This window comes from Rhododendron vialii, chromosome 2a (assembly GCF_030253575.1).
Source record: "Rhododendron vialii isolate Sample 1 chromosome 2a, ASM3025357v1".
Lineage (NCBI taxonomy): Eukaryota > Viridiplantae > Streptophyta > Magnoliopsida > Ericales > Ericaceae > Rhododendron > Rhododendron vialii.
In genome coordinates this window covers 13622106-13637790 of record NC_080558.1, presented here as the reverse complement: position 1 = coordinate 13637790, position 15685 = coordinate 13622106, and the positions used below count along the sequence as shown (strand labels likewise).

The 15685-nt window shown below is 43.5% G+C and overlaps 3 protein-coding genes across 3 annotated transcripts; 2 read left to right on the top strand and 1 right to left on the bottom strand.

Moving 5' to 3' along the window:
- Window positions 1-923: 923 nt before the first annotated feature.
- LOC131317161 (uncharacterized) lies at window positions 924-2315 on the bottom strand. Its single transcript, XM_058346733.1, has 3 exons — window positions 1869-2315; window positions 1608-1802; window positions 924-1457 (listed from the first exon to the last, which is right to left on the bottom strand). Exons 1-3 carry the CDS (start codon window positions 2313-2315, stop codon window positions 924-926), a joined length of 1176 nt encoding a protein of 391 aa, XP_058202716.1.
- A 6572-nt stretch (window positions 2316-8887) lies between these two features.
- LOC131317160 (cell wall / vacuolar inhibitor of fructosidase 2-like) lies at window positions 8888-9463 on the top strand. Its single transcript, XM_058346732.1, has one exon. The coding sequence runs from the start codon at window positions 8888-8890 to the stop codon at window positions 9461-9463; it is 576 nt and encodes a 191-aa protein (XP_058202715.1).
- A 2471-nt stretch (window positions 9464-11934) lies between these two features.
- LOC131317159 (cell wall / vacuolar inhibitor of fructosidase 2-like) lies at window positions 11935-12516 on the top strand. Its single transcript, XM_058346731.1, has one exon. It carries the CDS (start codon window positions 11935-11937, stop codon window positions 12514-12516), a length of 582 nt encoding a protein of 193 aa, XP_058202714.1.
- Window positions 12517-15685: the final 3169 nt, after the last annotated feature.

Sequence of the window (15685 nt, the reverse complement as noted above, 5' to 3'; positions counted from 1 at the left end):
TTCTCAATTTCCCTACCTTCTTTGTCTTCTAACTTATACGAGCCATTGCCGACCTCTTTAATCACCCTGTAAGGACCTTCCCAATTCGGTTTGAATTTTGTCTTCTGGTTGGCTCGGACAACCTTCTGCCAGACCCAGTCGTCGGTTCTGAACTTCTTAAGCCGTACGCTTCGATTGTAGCCCCGAGCGACTTCTTGCTGATAGTTGGCTAATTTGAGCTGGGCATCGTCTCGCTTTTCTTCGGCTAAAATAAGCTCGGTTGTCACTGCATCATTGTTAGTTTAGGGATCAAAAGTTTCAGTACGCAGGGTTGGGAACCTTGATTCGAGTGGGATGACAGCCTCCATGCCAAAGGCCATTGCAAAGGGAGTTTGGCCAGTGGAACGTCTTGGAGTGGAACGATAGGCCCAAAGGACCCGAGGCAGCTCTTCGGCCCATTTTCCTCGTTTAGAGTCCAGCCGACGTTTGATACCAGCGCAGACAGTCTTGTTTGTGGCTTCGGCCTGGCCGTTGCCTTGGGGGTAGGATGGGGTTGAATTGAAGAATCTAATTTCAAATTCAGCACAGAGTCCAGTTAACTCTTTGCCGACGAATTGGGCGCTGTTATCCGAAACAATTGTATAAGGCACGCCGAACCTCGTGACGATATTCCTCCAAACAAATCGCTGAACGTCTGCTTCAGTCATTGTGACTAATGGCTCGGCTTCCACCCACTTTGAAAAGTAATCTGTTGCAGTGATCAAAAACTTGAAGCCCCCAAAGGCAGTTGGAAGTTTGCCAACTATATCCAAGCCCCACTGGGCAAAGGGCCAAGGACTAGTGATAGGTTTGAGAGATTGAGCGGGCTGCCTTGGTATAGGAGAAAAAAGTTGGCAAGGTTTGCACTTTTTGACCACTTCTTCACAATCCTTCTTCATTCCTTTTCAGAAGTATCCTTGACTGAGAGCTCTTTGACAGAGGGAGGGCCGGCCAGAGTGACAACCGCAGCTTCCAGAGTGAAGTTCGGTCAAAATAATTGGGACCTCGGTTGGATGAACCACTCTTAGATATGGCCCTGTGAAGCTTTTTCTGTAGAGTTGGCCGTGCTCAGAGATCCAATAGTAGGCTGCATTACTGCGTACACGGTGGGCCTCATTTTTGTCTGAGGGTAGCGTATCATCTTTGAGGAACGAGACGATCTCATCCATCCAACTTGGGCCGAGGGAAATGTTGAATACTTCTTCCGAGACTTCGAAGCTTGGCTGGTGGATCTCGCCGAGGCTGATGTGTCGGTATTCAGATGCTTTGCTTGCCGAGGCCAAACTTGCTAGAGCGTCGGCATGAGCGTTGTTCTCTCTGTTGATCTGTTCGATTTGGAATCCTTTGAACCCTCTGATTAGCTCTAGAGCCGTAGCTTGATACTTTATCATTCTTGGGTCCCGGGCTTCGTAATCACCTGTTACTTGATTGACGATCAGCTAAGAGTCACAGAAAACTTGTAGGTCTTCAACTTGTAAACTTGTCGCGGCTCGGAGACCAGCAAGCAAAGCTTCATATTCGGCTTCGTTGTTTGTGGCTTGAAAGTTAATTGTGATAGCACTTTCATGAAGGACGCCACAAGGGTTTACCAGGACAACCCCTGCACCCGCGTCGTTGGTGTTTGATGCCCCATCAACGTGTAACTTCCAAACGTCTCCGCTGAATAAGTTCCAAATTTTCCGAGCCTCTTGTTGTTCTAGCATTCCATAATTAGGCTTGACCAATGTTTCTTCGTCCGGGCTTCCAGGGGTGAATTCAGGAATGAAGTCTGCCAATACTTGGGCCTTGATTGCAGTTCGAGGCTCAAAGTGGATATCAAAATTTGCTAATTCGACCACCCATTGAGATACTCTGCTTGATAGATTAGCCTTCCTCAAAAGATTTTTAAGTGGAAACTCCGTGAGAACTATGATTGGGTGCTCTTGAAAATAAGGGAGCAATTTCCGAGCTGCTGTAACCAATGCTAGAAGTAGCTTCTCCAGTGGCAGATATCTAGTCTGTGCTGGGAGTAAGGTTCGGCTAGAAAAGTAGATTGGTTGGTCCTCAAGGCCTTCCCGTCGGACAAGTGCCGAGCTTACGGCATGTGGAGAGACAGTTAGATAGAGATGGAGAGTTTCAAAAGCTACTGGTTTGACAAGAAGAGGGGCCGAACAAAGATAGGATTTCAGCTTGGTGAGGGCTGCATCGCAATCTTCCGTCCACTTGAAACTTCGTCGGCTTTGCTTCTTAAGAGTTTGGAAGAAGACATGGCATTTATCTGATGAGCGGCTAATAAACCTATTGAGAGCCGCTGCCATCCCTGTTAGCTTCTGAATTTCCCGGGGAGTGGATGGTGGTTTTAATTGCTGAATAGCTGAGATCTGGTTCGGATCCGCTTCGATACCACGCCGAGTAACCAGGTAGCCGAGGAACTTCCCCGAGCTAACTCCGAAGGCGCACTTGTCGGCGTTAAGCCGTAGCTTATGCTTCTTCAATATTGCAAAGACCTCGGCAAGATGAGAGAGGTGGTTCTCGGCTTTGAGACTTTTGACGACCATATCGTCAATATAAGCTTCCATGATCTCGCCGATGAGAATTCCGAACAACAGGTTACCATTCTTTGAAATGTGGCCCCCGCATTCTTAAGGCCGAACGGCATAACCAAGTAGCAGAAGAGGCCCCTGGGAGTGATGAACACTGTCTTTTCCATATCGTCAGGATCTATGGCTATCTGGTGGTATCCTCTATAAGCGTCCAGGAAACTCAGCCGAGCGTGACCCGCGGTTGCGTCTACCAATTGATCAATCTTTGGAAGGGGTAGGCAGTCTTTAGGACAAGCATCATTCAAGTTGGTGTAGTCCACGCAGACTCTCCATTTTCCATTCTTCTTCTTTACCACCACAAGGTTCGCGAGCCAAGTGGGGTATTGCACTTCTTTGATGGCACCAGCTTCAAGGAGTTTGTCCACTTCTTCGTTTACTGCTTCGGCATGAATAGTGGCCGACCGCCGAGGCTTTTGAATCACAGGCTTTGCTGATTTTAAAACGTTGAGTGAGTGCTGGATGATCTTCGGGTCAATGCCTGGCATATCGTACGGCGTCCACGCAAAAACTTCAATGTTGTTCTTGAGGAACTGCAAGGTTTCCTCACTCTCAGCTTGGGGCAAACTGGCGCCGAGCATGAAATATCGTGATGCATCCTCGTTGAGTGGGAATTTGATAAGATCCTCAATTGATTTCTCTTCAGGAAGAGATCCGACGTCTTCGAGGACGGGTTTGTCAGGTACTTCAACCCAATGAATTCGTTTGGAGCTTGATGACTTTCTGATGGCCTAGACGTAACATTGTCTGGCTTGAAACTGGTCCCCAAATAGATCTTCTTGTTTACCGTAAGCACTGATGTACCTGACCACTTGGTGGTAGGTTGAGGCGACGGCTTTTATTGAATGGAGCCAATTTCGGCCAAGGATCGCGTTGTATGGGCTCGGGGCGTCCACAACGACGAACTCGAGATTAGAAGCAACCGAGCCCGTAACAATAGGGAGGGTAATCCGTCTAAGAGGCCAAACAGGAGTGCCACTGAATCCGATCAGAGGGACTTCAGCCGGTAGAAGGCACGATTCTGGGATTTTGAGCTCCTTGAAGAGAGACAAGTACATTACTTCTGCCGAGCTTCCTTGATCAATAAGCACCCTTTTGACGGAGTGAGTTGAGACTTGGATTGTGACCACCAGAGCGTCGCTATGGGGTGTTTGGACACGTTGAAGGTCTTGCTCGATGAAAGTGATTGACCAAGGACGCTCAAGCAATTTGGTTCTTTTAGGAGCACGATTGATGGAAAAAATTTGGGTAGCTTTCTCAGCTTTGACAAGCTCCTGACGAAGCTGTTTTGCTGCCTCCTTTGTTGTTGATCCATGAATAACGTTGATTACTCCGACCGGGCAAGGAATGGAGTTCGGTCCCCCAGCGTTCGGCTGTCTCCTCGGCGTTTTTGTCCAGTCAATATGATCATCAAGAAGTCCTTGTGCCGCTAGATTTTCCAAAAGTGCCTTATAGGGAGCGCAAGCCGTGGTGTAATGCCCGAGCTCATTGTGGTACGAACATCTTTTTCGACTGTTGTTGTTGCCTTCTTCTGTGTTCAACTTTGGAGGGTTCGGCCAGACAAAAAATGGTTCCCTCTCTAACGTACGGAGGAGGAAATAAATTGGCTCTTTGAAAACAATTGTTTTGGCTATATAATCATGAGCTTTCGGACCCTTTTTGTCTGCCACTTTGACTGTGTTGACCTGCTTCTTCGGCTGGACCGCGACCACAGGCTTTGGTGGTGCGATTTGGGGCGTGGGGATATGAAGGCTTTGAGGTGCGATTGAGTTTTGTCCTCCTTGGAGTTCTCGCTCGGCAAGGAACTCTTCGTAGGAACACAACTGTTCTACCGTCCTCATTAGCTCGTTCATTCCATGAGGCGCCCTTATCGCCAGCTCATCTAAGATCTTGCTTCTTGTTTCCAACCCATTTTTGAAGTTCCTTGTAGCCCAGTATTGATCAACACCGGGTATTTCGTTAAACAATTGCCAGTAACGTTCGGCATACTTCCGAAGCGTTTCGCTGGGCCTTTTCTTCATCTGTGCCAAGGCATCTTCTTCCTTGGCTTGCTTATTGCTAGTGATGAACCGATAGTTAAAAGCCCTTTCAAGCTCTTTGAAACTATGGATCGATCCAGCCTCTAATTGGTTGAACCAAAGCAAGCCGAGGCGCCCGAGACTCGAGGGAAATGCTTTGCACATCATGGCGTCGTCGTCGGTGACGCATGAGATGGTGCTTCTGTAACTGATGAGATGGGTGTATGCCTCGGTTGTGCTGGGGTCAAACTTCTGGAACTTCGGGAGGTGGAGACCTGGCTTCGGCAATGTGGCTTGGATCTTTGCCGATAAGGGTGATTCCGTCAGCTTTTTCAATTGATACTCGTGGGTTGGCCGAGGGGGAAGACCTTCCCGAGCGTTCCGAGATTTCTTCGATGCTCGGTATTCATGTTCAATTAGTTTTCCTTCGTTCTTATCCTGCCAACGTTGAGATCCCCTCTCTTTCTTCTCTATGGGGACCCTTCTGTAGTCCTCTTCTGGAAGATTTTCGGTATGATAGACCCTTCGTTGGCTAGGGCGATCGTCTTGCCGAACGACCACACTTACGCTCCTTTCACGGTTTAGCTTCCGAGCGCTTACTGAATTTGTTGCTCGTCCTTCGTAGGCCTTTTCCCGAGGGACTTCATCATGTTCCATTCGATGGCTCTGGGGACCTTTCCCGTTTCTTCTCAGCGTTCGGCTTCTTTGTCGTTCGGATTTGTATGGGATGAGAGCCTGATCGTTGTCCTGAAATTCCACGGTATCGTAGCTTTGGGAGACCTTGGAGTATCCGTCTCCAGCCGATGAACTAGAGAAAACAGTATGTGGGCTCCCTTCTTGCCTTCCTTTAAGTCCCGCACCATTGCCGAGATGCTTATGAACTGGGGAGAGTTGCTGCCTAAAGCGAGCACTATCCCCAGCTCGGTGGTCTGTCAATGGTGGGTCCAGGCGGTCGTGCACTGATATTCTATGTTGCCGTGCATCACCACCCAGTGGAGGAGGGGGTGGCAGATTTCCTCTCCGGCGCCATCCCTGAGATCCAGAGTGGGATACCGTCGGAAATTCTTTGGCCTTAATCTTTTCGATCTCCATTCTTAGTATGGCGACATCAGCGTTGGTCTGTTCTTGTTGCTGTTCTAGCATTTGTACGTATGCTAGAGCGTCTTCACTTAAGCCCACTGGACGTTGGATGGAGGAGCTCACGCCTGGTGGAGTAAATCCAGGAGGGTGAGATGGGGAGGCGGCGTTGATACCGGTTTCAGAGGTGATGTGCAAAGAGGAACTGATGGGTTGAAAAAGAGGAGGTGGTAGTGCTCCGCCCATTTTTGTTGGAGGAGACGGGTGGAGATCTGGAGGGGTGAAATTTTTAGGTACGAAAGAGGTGGTCGAGGTGGAGGAGCAGCCGTGGATCTGAGAAACAAGGTTCACGTCGGGTTCACCAAATTGTGGGGGCTCCGTTCCGAATGGTTTGTACTTTATGAATGTTGATTCGGGGTTAGCCCCTGGCTCCTTGCTCTGTCCTGCAAAACGAAGCACGACTAAAAGACCACGCCGGAGGTTCTCTGGGATGGCCCTCCAGTGCAAGAGTCAGTTTGCTTGCAAGGAAGAGTTAGGGATTGGGAGCTAGGGTTTTGTTTGTGCGTACCTCTTCCAAGATGGCATAATTGGATATTTATAAGGAACCCTTAGCTTGGTCTCCAAGGTCGCACCAACGCTCAACACGCGTCGGCTGATGTCACTCTTACATCACGTTTAGGGTTTTTGCAACCGTTTCCAAGATGAGCTGGCACCTTCACGTGCCCCCATCATTATCCTCGTAACCGTTTGGATGACGTCACAACCATCATCATTGCCACGGTTATTGTCCCAACGTAGATGGGCTGAATCGTCGGCCATGCAACGCTCGGAACCGAGCATGTTGTGCGACCTCGGCAGCCGTCCAAACGAACGCATTCCCCTGCCCGTGCGGGTGCTCGGACTGGAGCGTTTATAGAAGTAGTAATTAACGGGACCCTCGGCAACGGTTGCTGCTCCGAACGTCCAAAGAGAGACGACTTGAGTTGAAAGGGAATATCGGATCACGTTCGGAAATGGTCCGAGCCATTTTGCTCGGCCTGCTACAGTATTCTTTCTCTCTCTCTCTCTCTCTCTCTCTCTCTCTCTCTCTCCAAAGACTTATCCACATTCTTATTATCGCATAACAAGGAGCTCATCATAGGTTGACTGATTCCAACCAAAACAGTAAACTCCAAATATTCCCAAATTTTGCCTATCAAGGAGCTCAGTATTGTAGCCTCATGGCTAGCTTATGAATATCCGATTCCCATTAGTGGACGATGAAATTAGGTCTTGGCAGAGCCAGAAATCGGTGTTAGTGGGGCACTAAACACGCTCTGCCCGAATTAAATCGTGATAAAGTGATGCTAGAATAATTGAAGAAGTTTTGTGCTAAAACTAATAAAAAGCCAACATATTTAAAGAAAGTTGCATACATAGACTAGCAAAACAAATGAATTGCTTGAATTGTCTCAGGAATCAAGTCGATCTAAGAGCAATACAAAACACAATATTTAGAATTTTCATATTTAGCAATTTTGCTCCAATTAGAGAGAATTTCTTTTACTCGAATTTGACACCTAACATCTCCAAATTCGAATCCGTTGTAAGTTCTGCCGGCCGGAGAGAGAAAGGAACGGAACTATAAATTATCAAAATTGTATGTAATTGCTAAAATGTAATGCATATAGCCAGTGATTTAGCCACTTTTCAATTGTAATGGTGATGAAGTGTTTGCATTAGCCATAGGGGTGTTCAAGAAAACCGCATGAACCGTAAAATCGGTCCGATCCTGACCGAACCCTCCTATTTGGTCCAATTTTGTGATTCTACGGCTAGGTTATGGTTCTAAAAAAATAAGAACCGTTAATTTTGGTTCGGTTACTGGTTCTCAATTAATGAACCATGGTTAGAACCGAATCGGACCATTTAAAACTAAGATAAATATAGAAATACATATGTATGTGTAATTAAATATATATTTGAATTTGGTAGGTTAATCTTTTCCTTGCTCGTGGAAAAAAAAAATCTTTTCCTTGCTAAACTTAATTTATTTAGAGATGAAATCTCATTTGTTAGGAAAGCTTTTATTTTCTTCCTTTCTTTCCTATTCCAGTAGATTATCTTCCTATTTCTTTAATTTTATGAGTTCATATTTTGTGAATAAGTGTTTGGATGCTTATTGGATAGAACCGGAACCGAACCAAAATCGAACCGGTCTTGCGATTTGGTTCTGGTCAGGTTCTGATTTCCAATTTTCTAAAACCTTTTGAAATAGTCCAGTTACTGATTTTCTAGAGAACCGGACTAATCCGGACTATGTACACTCCTAATTTAGCCATCTCTTTTCGCTGGTGTATTAATGGTGATGTTCTAATATTTAAAATGAAAAAAATTTGAGAACGAAGTGATTAACAAAATGCATTACAGTGACTAAAAACATAATAATTCATGAAATCAAGTTATAAAATGCAAAAAATTTTGAGGAAAAAAAGTTATGCGGGGCCCACTTGTCATACATTCCGCCACAAATTAGATCCTCCTTAAGAAGGCAACGTGATTGGGTTCCTGGTTTTGGAAGTGTACTAATTCCGGCTCAGTAAATGTGGCTGGATTATTCGAAAGCGGAAAATCAGCCACTAAAGCAAATAGTTGCGGACAAGGAAAACCTTGGAGTTCTAGCAGATATCTTGTGAGCGCTGCTATGGTGGAAAAAATCCATTTGGGAATTAACCATTCCGAACCCCCGCAAAATCAATAGGAACCGTTCATTTTGCTTAAAGTATTTTGTTTAAGGTCCCCGTACTATGGAGATTGGCTACGATTATTAGTAGCCTCGGAGAAATCTTTGCTATGGGGTTTTACTCTCAAAGTCTAATCCTCGTGCTATCAATTCCAGTATTGGACCGGTTCTTTATAAAACGTCTTTGCCTGTGTTCTGACTCAATCCCCCATAGAGGACGATAAAGTTGAACCTCGTGCTACTCCGTCCATTGAATCAAATATGGAAGTATATATAAACAAATCACTAGGATCTACCCCTTCTTTTTGCCTTTTTTTGCGACTCTTCGTTGATCATTGATTATCGAAATGAATGATCTGGATGAAAACCTCACATAATTCTTTCAGAGAAATCCTCGTAGAATTACAAACCACTTATTTATACAAACCACGTCCCTTCCCATCCCATAAAATCACAAACCAGAAGAACCAACAATGGCTTATTTTCTCCCTTCTCCCCGCCTCTACAACTTCTTCTTCCTCCTCTTGTTCTTCTGCTGCTGTTTTTTCACCCTACTTATAAATCCCACGTCCTCTCATCCAACACAACCGACGTCCGAGCTCGTCGAGAGCGTCTGCAAAAACACCACCATCTACGAATTCTGCGTCGACGCTCTCTACTCCAACCCTCGAACACCGACGATCCACGACCCCTACAGTCTCGCCTACATCTCATTCACCTTGGCTGTCGTCAATGCCTCCGACGCGAGACTCAACATGCAAATATTGTTGAAAAGCAGCCGCAGCCGCAGCGAGTACTCGAAGCTCTTGAGGAGATGCGTGCAGTTGTACGGGGAAGCCGAAGTGACTCTGGGACAAGCCTTCAATGACATGAACTCGGAGGATTACAACCTGGCCTCGTACGCTGCCGACTCTGCTCGCAATGCTCGCGACTGCCAAGCCGCCTTGGGGGGCAGAGTCACTGACTCCCGTTTGTCTCGGATGAATCGAGATTTTCTGAGGCTCGCCCAGATTTGTGTTGTCGTCTCCAATCTTTGTTATCCTGGCTGAACAATTTAAAGAAGAAAATTTAAGCAATAAATCTTGAATGAAATATTTGCATTATTTCCTGCAAATCATCTTGGCTTTATTTGATTTACATTTTAGAAAGTTATTTTTAAGAGTTGAAGTGGTAATGAGTGGAGAGATAAAGAAATAGATTTATTGAAAACTGTGCCGAGAGTTAAATGTAACTCTCAAAATGTTAAACCAAACGGAGTGCTTACTTATGTGTGATTACCACCAACACCTAACATTCTTTATGGTCAGCAATTTGATCTGTGGAATGAATTCCTACCCTCAGAGTCGAAACATATTAAGTGACCAAAACACGCAGTGTCGGGTCTAGGGTTTAGATGTTAGGGCAAGAGAACACACACGCAAACAAAAGAAAGAAGCAATCGAAAGGCGAGATACGCGATAGACGTGGTTCCGACTTTAGCAATTTGCTTAATTGTACTCCATTGAGGATTTCATTATGATGAAAATATGAACAAGTTACATATATAGACTGCCCTAACTTTGATTTTAAAGTCCAAGCAAGTTAATACATCAGAAAACCCTAACCTAAAAAATACTGAAATGCACATTTTTTCTTGCGCCTGGGCGAAATTGGATTTCTGCCCGGACGGGATTGTCAGAAATCACATCCTGCTCATCCTGGAATGGGCAGCCCGGGTGGGATTTCAGAATTTTACATGAATAGAATGAAGAAATCTTCGCCTTCTTCGTTTTGATGTTTTACTTTATTTTAATTTTGTTTTTCAATCTTTACCCTATATCTTTCTTCAATCATTACCTTATTTCTCAAATTATTAATTTCATTTCTTTCTCTATCTCTCTCCACTCATTACCTCTCTCTCTAATCATTACTTTATTTCTCCCTTCACCTACTACCAAAACTAAAATATCCAAAATTACCAAATGAACAATGTCGAAGTGTGCTTGAATAATAGGAGTGTTAAAGTTAAGTTCCATAACATATGGACATAATCTCCTTTGAATATAATTGTCCAGAAAGGATATCAACACAGATTTGAAATCTGTACAAGCGAGTACATATTTGTTTTGAACCCGTTTCGTACTCAAAAAATTGATTGGAGCCACTTATTTTGTAAAAAATATGTTCCACTGAATACCGGTAAGGCGTTTAAGATACATCTAATTTTGCTTTAGAATTCAGGCATGAATTCTGGAACAAACTTGGATGTATCGTAAACGCTCTTGCTGTTGTCCAGATAAACCTATTTTTTATAGGGGCCCTAAATAAAGTATTTTAAAAAAGATGAGCGGCTCTGATCATTTTTTTAAACTCGAGACGGGTGCCCTAACCATCTGTATGCGGGGTCTGTGTTGCTACATTTGTACGGGTAGCATCTCTCATAATTGTCGCCATCGTGCTTGTAATTGAACACAAATGGCAGTAAATTAAGTGAGGATAGTAACAAGACATGATTATTGAATAAGAATAAGATTCTGAAAGACATGATGATTAAAACGTAATAGACCTTATAGCAAATGCATGTTATATTCAGATATCTTTTGAAAAATATATCAATCTCTTTAAATACTTGAATTGATGTACGTGGTGTAGACATATCGTAATGGGTTGAAATATATTTGAGCTCTCTTCCTTTTCTGTTTTTTTTCCATGGTCTGGGTGTCCGGGCCAGTTTATACACACCTAAATTAATCTCCTCTAGTTCGGTCAAAAGTAAACAATCTATGCCGAAACGAAAGAATTCACAAGAAATTATTTTTATGCAACATAACCCCAAAAATCAAACCCTGAACAATCGCGTGTAGGAGCGACACGTGATTGGGTTTCTGAATACTAGTAAGAGTTTCGGAGACGGAAAATGGCGGAATTCTAGCCCATAATGCCAAATCCCCCATTTGTCCTGATATATTTGTTGCCCGCCATACGAAACTACCTAGTACCTATTTGGAGAATCATGTGATTTCTTCATGCCATCTTTCTCACATGATTTATTTACATTTTACACTAACTCCCTTGCATAAATGATTTACTATATGCTAAGAGCTTTAGAATGAATAGATCAAATCATCAAATTAGGACTACGTCGATCTCCACCCTCCTCATAATTTTGAGGATTGACGCAATGATAGTCATCTTGCCAATCAGAAGCCTCGAAATATTTTTAGCACTATGATTTAACTTTAATCAGTGTGCTATCTTATTGGATCGGTCCATACAGAATTTTGCCTCATCTTCAACTGGATCTCTACTAGAGGACGATAAAATAAATTCTCGTACTAGTCGGTCCATTGAACTGAAAGTTACGCAAAAAAAAAAAAATTCATGAAAGTAAATCACAAGGATCTACCCTTTCTTTTTCCCCTTTTGCGTCCTTTCGTTGGCTGGAAGGAGGTTACATGTACGCCTCACTTTCCTGCCCACCCCTTCAAATCCCATAAAATTCCAAACCACCCACCAAAACCGCCACAAAGAACCATCACAAATGGCTTATTCTCTACCTTCTCTCCGCCGCTACAACCCCCTCCTCCTCCTCCTCTTCTGCTGCTGCTCTTCCACCCTAGTAAGTCCCACCTCCTCCTACGCAAAAAACCCGACCAAGCTCGTCGAGAGCGTCTGCAAAAACACGACCACTTACGCATTCTGCGTCGACTCCCTCTACTCCGACCCGCGAACCCCGACCGCCGACGCCTACGTCCTCGCCTTCGTCTCGTTCGACTTGGCCTACGCCAACGCCACCAGTGCCGAGGCCTACGTACGGGCATTGCTGGGCCGCCGCCACCGCCGCGGCAGCAGCCGCCGCGATGAGTACTCGAGGCTCTTGGAGAGATGCGACCGGTTGTACGGGGAAGCCGTCTCGGCTCTGGCGCTGGCGCTCAACGACTTGGACTCGGAGACTTACTCCGAACTGGCCTCTTACGCCGCCGACTCCGCTCGCAAGGCCGGCGACTGCCAGGCGGCGTTCCGAGGCACGGCATTTCACTCCCCTTTGACTCGGATGAATCGCGATTTGAGGGGCCTCGCCGGAATCTGCATTATCGTCTCCCATCTTTTTACTGCGTTGTAAAAAAATGGCCTGTTTTGTTTGAGTTTCATCTTGTCCTGCCTGCAGAATTTAAAGAAGAAAATTTAAGCAGTAAATAATGAATGAAATAGCAATGCAGCATTTGTCCTCCAAATCACTTATCTTGCTGCTTTACTGCTAAGGCTTAATGTTTTTATTTTTTAAATACTTATTTTTTTGTTTTACGAGACAGGATCATTTTTTTGTAACACATCATCTTTGATTCAAAAAATAAGTTCTTATTTTTTTTAGCGGAACAGAGTTGACATCTAACATTCTTTATGGTCAACAATTTGAGCTTTGGAACGATTCCTTGAGTGTAAACATATTGAAGTTGCTGAAGCACGCAAACGATAGAAATTGTTCATTCTATATAGATTCATTTGCTAACAGACCATGCAAAAATTCCGCTCATTCAGATATTAGTGAGAGTTTCATGTCAGAACTATTTTTTTTTTCTCTCTATTCAAGAGTTGAATTTTTTAGATTAAGAACTTATTGAGAGGAACATAGTTGACATCTAACATTCTTTATGGTCAACAATTTGAGCTTTGGAATGATTCCTTGAGTGCAAACATATTCAAGTTGCTGAAGCACGCAAACGATAGAAATTGTTCATTCTATATAGATTCATTTGCTAACAGACCATGCAAAAATTCCGCTCATTCAGATATTAGTGAGAGTTTCATGTCAGAACTTTTTTTTTTTTCTCTCTATTCAAGAGTTGAATTTTTTAGATTAAGAACTTATTGAGAGGAACATAGTTGACATTTAACATTCTTTATGGTCAACAATTTGAGCTTTGGAATGATTCCTTGAGTGCAAACATATTCAAGTTGCTGAAGCACGCAAACGATAGAAATTGTTCATTCTATATAGATTCATTTGCTAACAGACCACGCAAAAATTCCGCTCATTCAGATATTAGTGAGAGTTTCATGTCAGAACTATTTTTTTTTCTTCTCTATTCAAGAGTTGAATTTTTTAGATTAAGAACTTATTGAGAGGAACAGAGTTGACATCTAACATTCTTTATGGTCAACAATTTGAGCTTTGGAATGATTCCTTGAGTGCAAACATATTCAAGTTGCTGAAGCACGCAAACGATAGAAATTGTTCATTCTATATAGATTCATTTGCTAACAGACCATGCAAATATTCCGCTCATTCAGATATTAGTGAGAGTTTCATGTCAGAACTATTTTTTTTTTTCTCTCTATTCAAGAGTTGAATTTTTTAGATTAAGAACTTATTGAGATCTATTTTGAGTTAAATTTTTCCACAGTTTATTAGCAAATACGGAAAGAATAAATTAGTTTGATTATCAAAATAATACCAGAATGAGCATGTCTCTTTTTAAGTGTTTTGTATTCTATTTTGAGCTATCCAAAATAAGTGTCCTGTTGTAAAGTTAATGGATAAAAGTTGATATATTTTCTATTTTGCTCCTAAAAGTAGATTCACTTTTGAAAAATTGATGAGTAAAAGTGTAATAATGATGTCTCCATAGAGGGTAAGTATGAAAAATAATATTTTAGAGGTACAATTATGTAAACTCCTAAAATTGCATGAAAGTCAAATTATGACGCTTAAAAAGTGACGGAGCAAGTATGAATTTGTGGATTACTTTCATAGAACATCAGACAAATGAATCCGTCCAAAGGTCTTAGCTTATTCCACCCCTATCATAGATAAGAGTCATCATTTAGCCCGAAGGCCCACGACCCGCCCAAAGCCCGCCTGGCCCGCTGGGCTTTTACCCGGCTCAAGCCCGTAAAACGGGCGGGCTAGCCCGGCCCGTAGTTTGTAATGGGCAGGCTCGGGCCTATGAATTTTTACTTGGTCCGCCCGTAGGCCCAGCCCGTGGTACCCGCTGAAAAGCCCGCCAACAGGCCCGCCTATTAGCCCAAAATCCCACAAAACCCTTTCTTTTTTCCCTTGGTTTAGTTTTGCCCAAGGAAATTTAAGCCCGGCCGGCTTTTGGCCCGCTGGCCAGCCAATTGGGCTAGCCCGTGGGCCGGGCTTAGGCTTCAATTTATGGTAGGTAGCCCGGCCTATCAAAAAGAAAAAGCCATGTCGGCCCGGCCCGTGGGCGGGCTTGGGCAGAGACTTGGTGGGCTGGGCCTGCCTGGCCCGGCCCGATGATGACCTTTAATCATAGAAATAGCTTATCTGGGTGAAAAATAGAGAGACCTATTTACCCCTTGAACGGTTAAACCTTTTTTTGTATTCTCAATATAATTATTTAATGACGGTAATCGGGTAATTTTCACATTATCTGCTTTTATTCACACATATCAACTACTGCTCAAACTACATAAAAAATAAAAACTACATAAAAGCTAATCCCCCTCCTTAACCAATCCCTCCAAATAACATGTCCACCCTTCTTCATTACCCACCAAAAACCTTATCCGTCCGACAAACGGATCGTAAGGGGTTGGCCAGAAGGCATGGGACTTAGGCCCCGTTTGATAACAGTGATAGATGGGTGAGATTCATAAGTAAATGAGATTAGGATTGAGATTGATAATGAGAAGGGATTAGAAATGAGAAAAGATTAGTAATGAGTATGTTTGTTTGAGATATGATTGGATGATAAGATTATTAATATCATGTTTGTTTGAGAAGAGATTGGATTGAATTGATAGAAAAAATTGGTAATGAAAATGGATTGGTAATAAAAATGGGTTGGGACAGGACTATTAATACCATCTCCCCCAAGTTATTCCTATTAACCCCATTTTGGGGAATTCATAATTCCACCAGCTTAGCAATCCACCCCAACTTTGTGAAACCAAACAAAGTATTAGGAAACCCATCACTTTCATAATCCAATCCCATCCCCCAAAACTTTTATCAAACAGGGCCGGGGTTTGTAATTCTCCCTTAAAATCTCAGGTTCGATTCTCTTTACCAGCAACTCTTGGGACCACCTCACTCCTATCCGGTTGTAAAGGGAAAAAAAAAACTTATATACGTTGAAGTGTGGTTAATTGTATATCCTAATAAGGCCCAAACCCAATTCAACCACCCTGAACCAAACCGGCGCGATGCATGACAAAGTTTAATACAACTGCCTACTTATTTCGGCTCACATAATAGTATCGAAATCGAATTCACTGGCTCGAGGGTAAATTACCCTAAAAATTGATGAAAGCAAACGATTTAC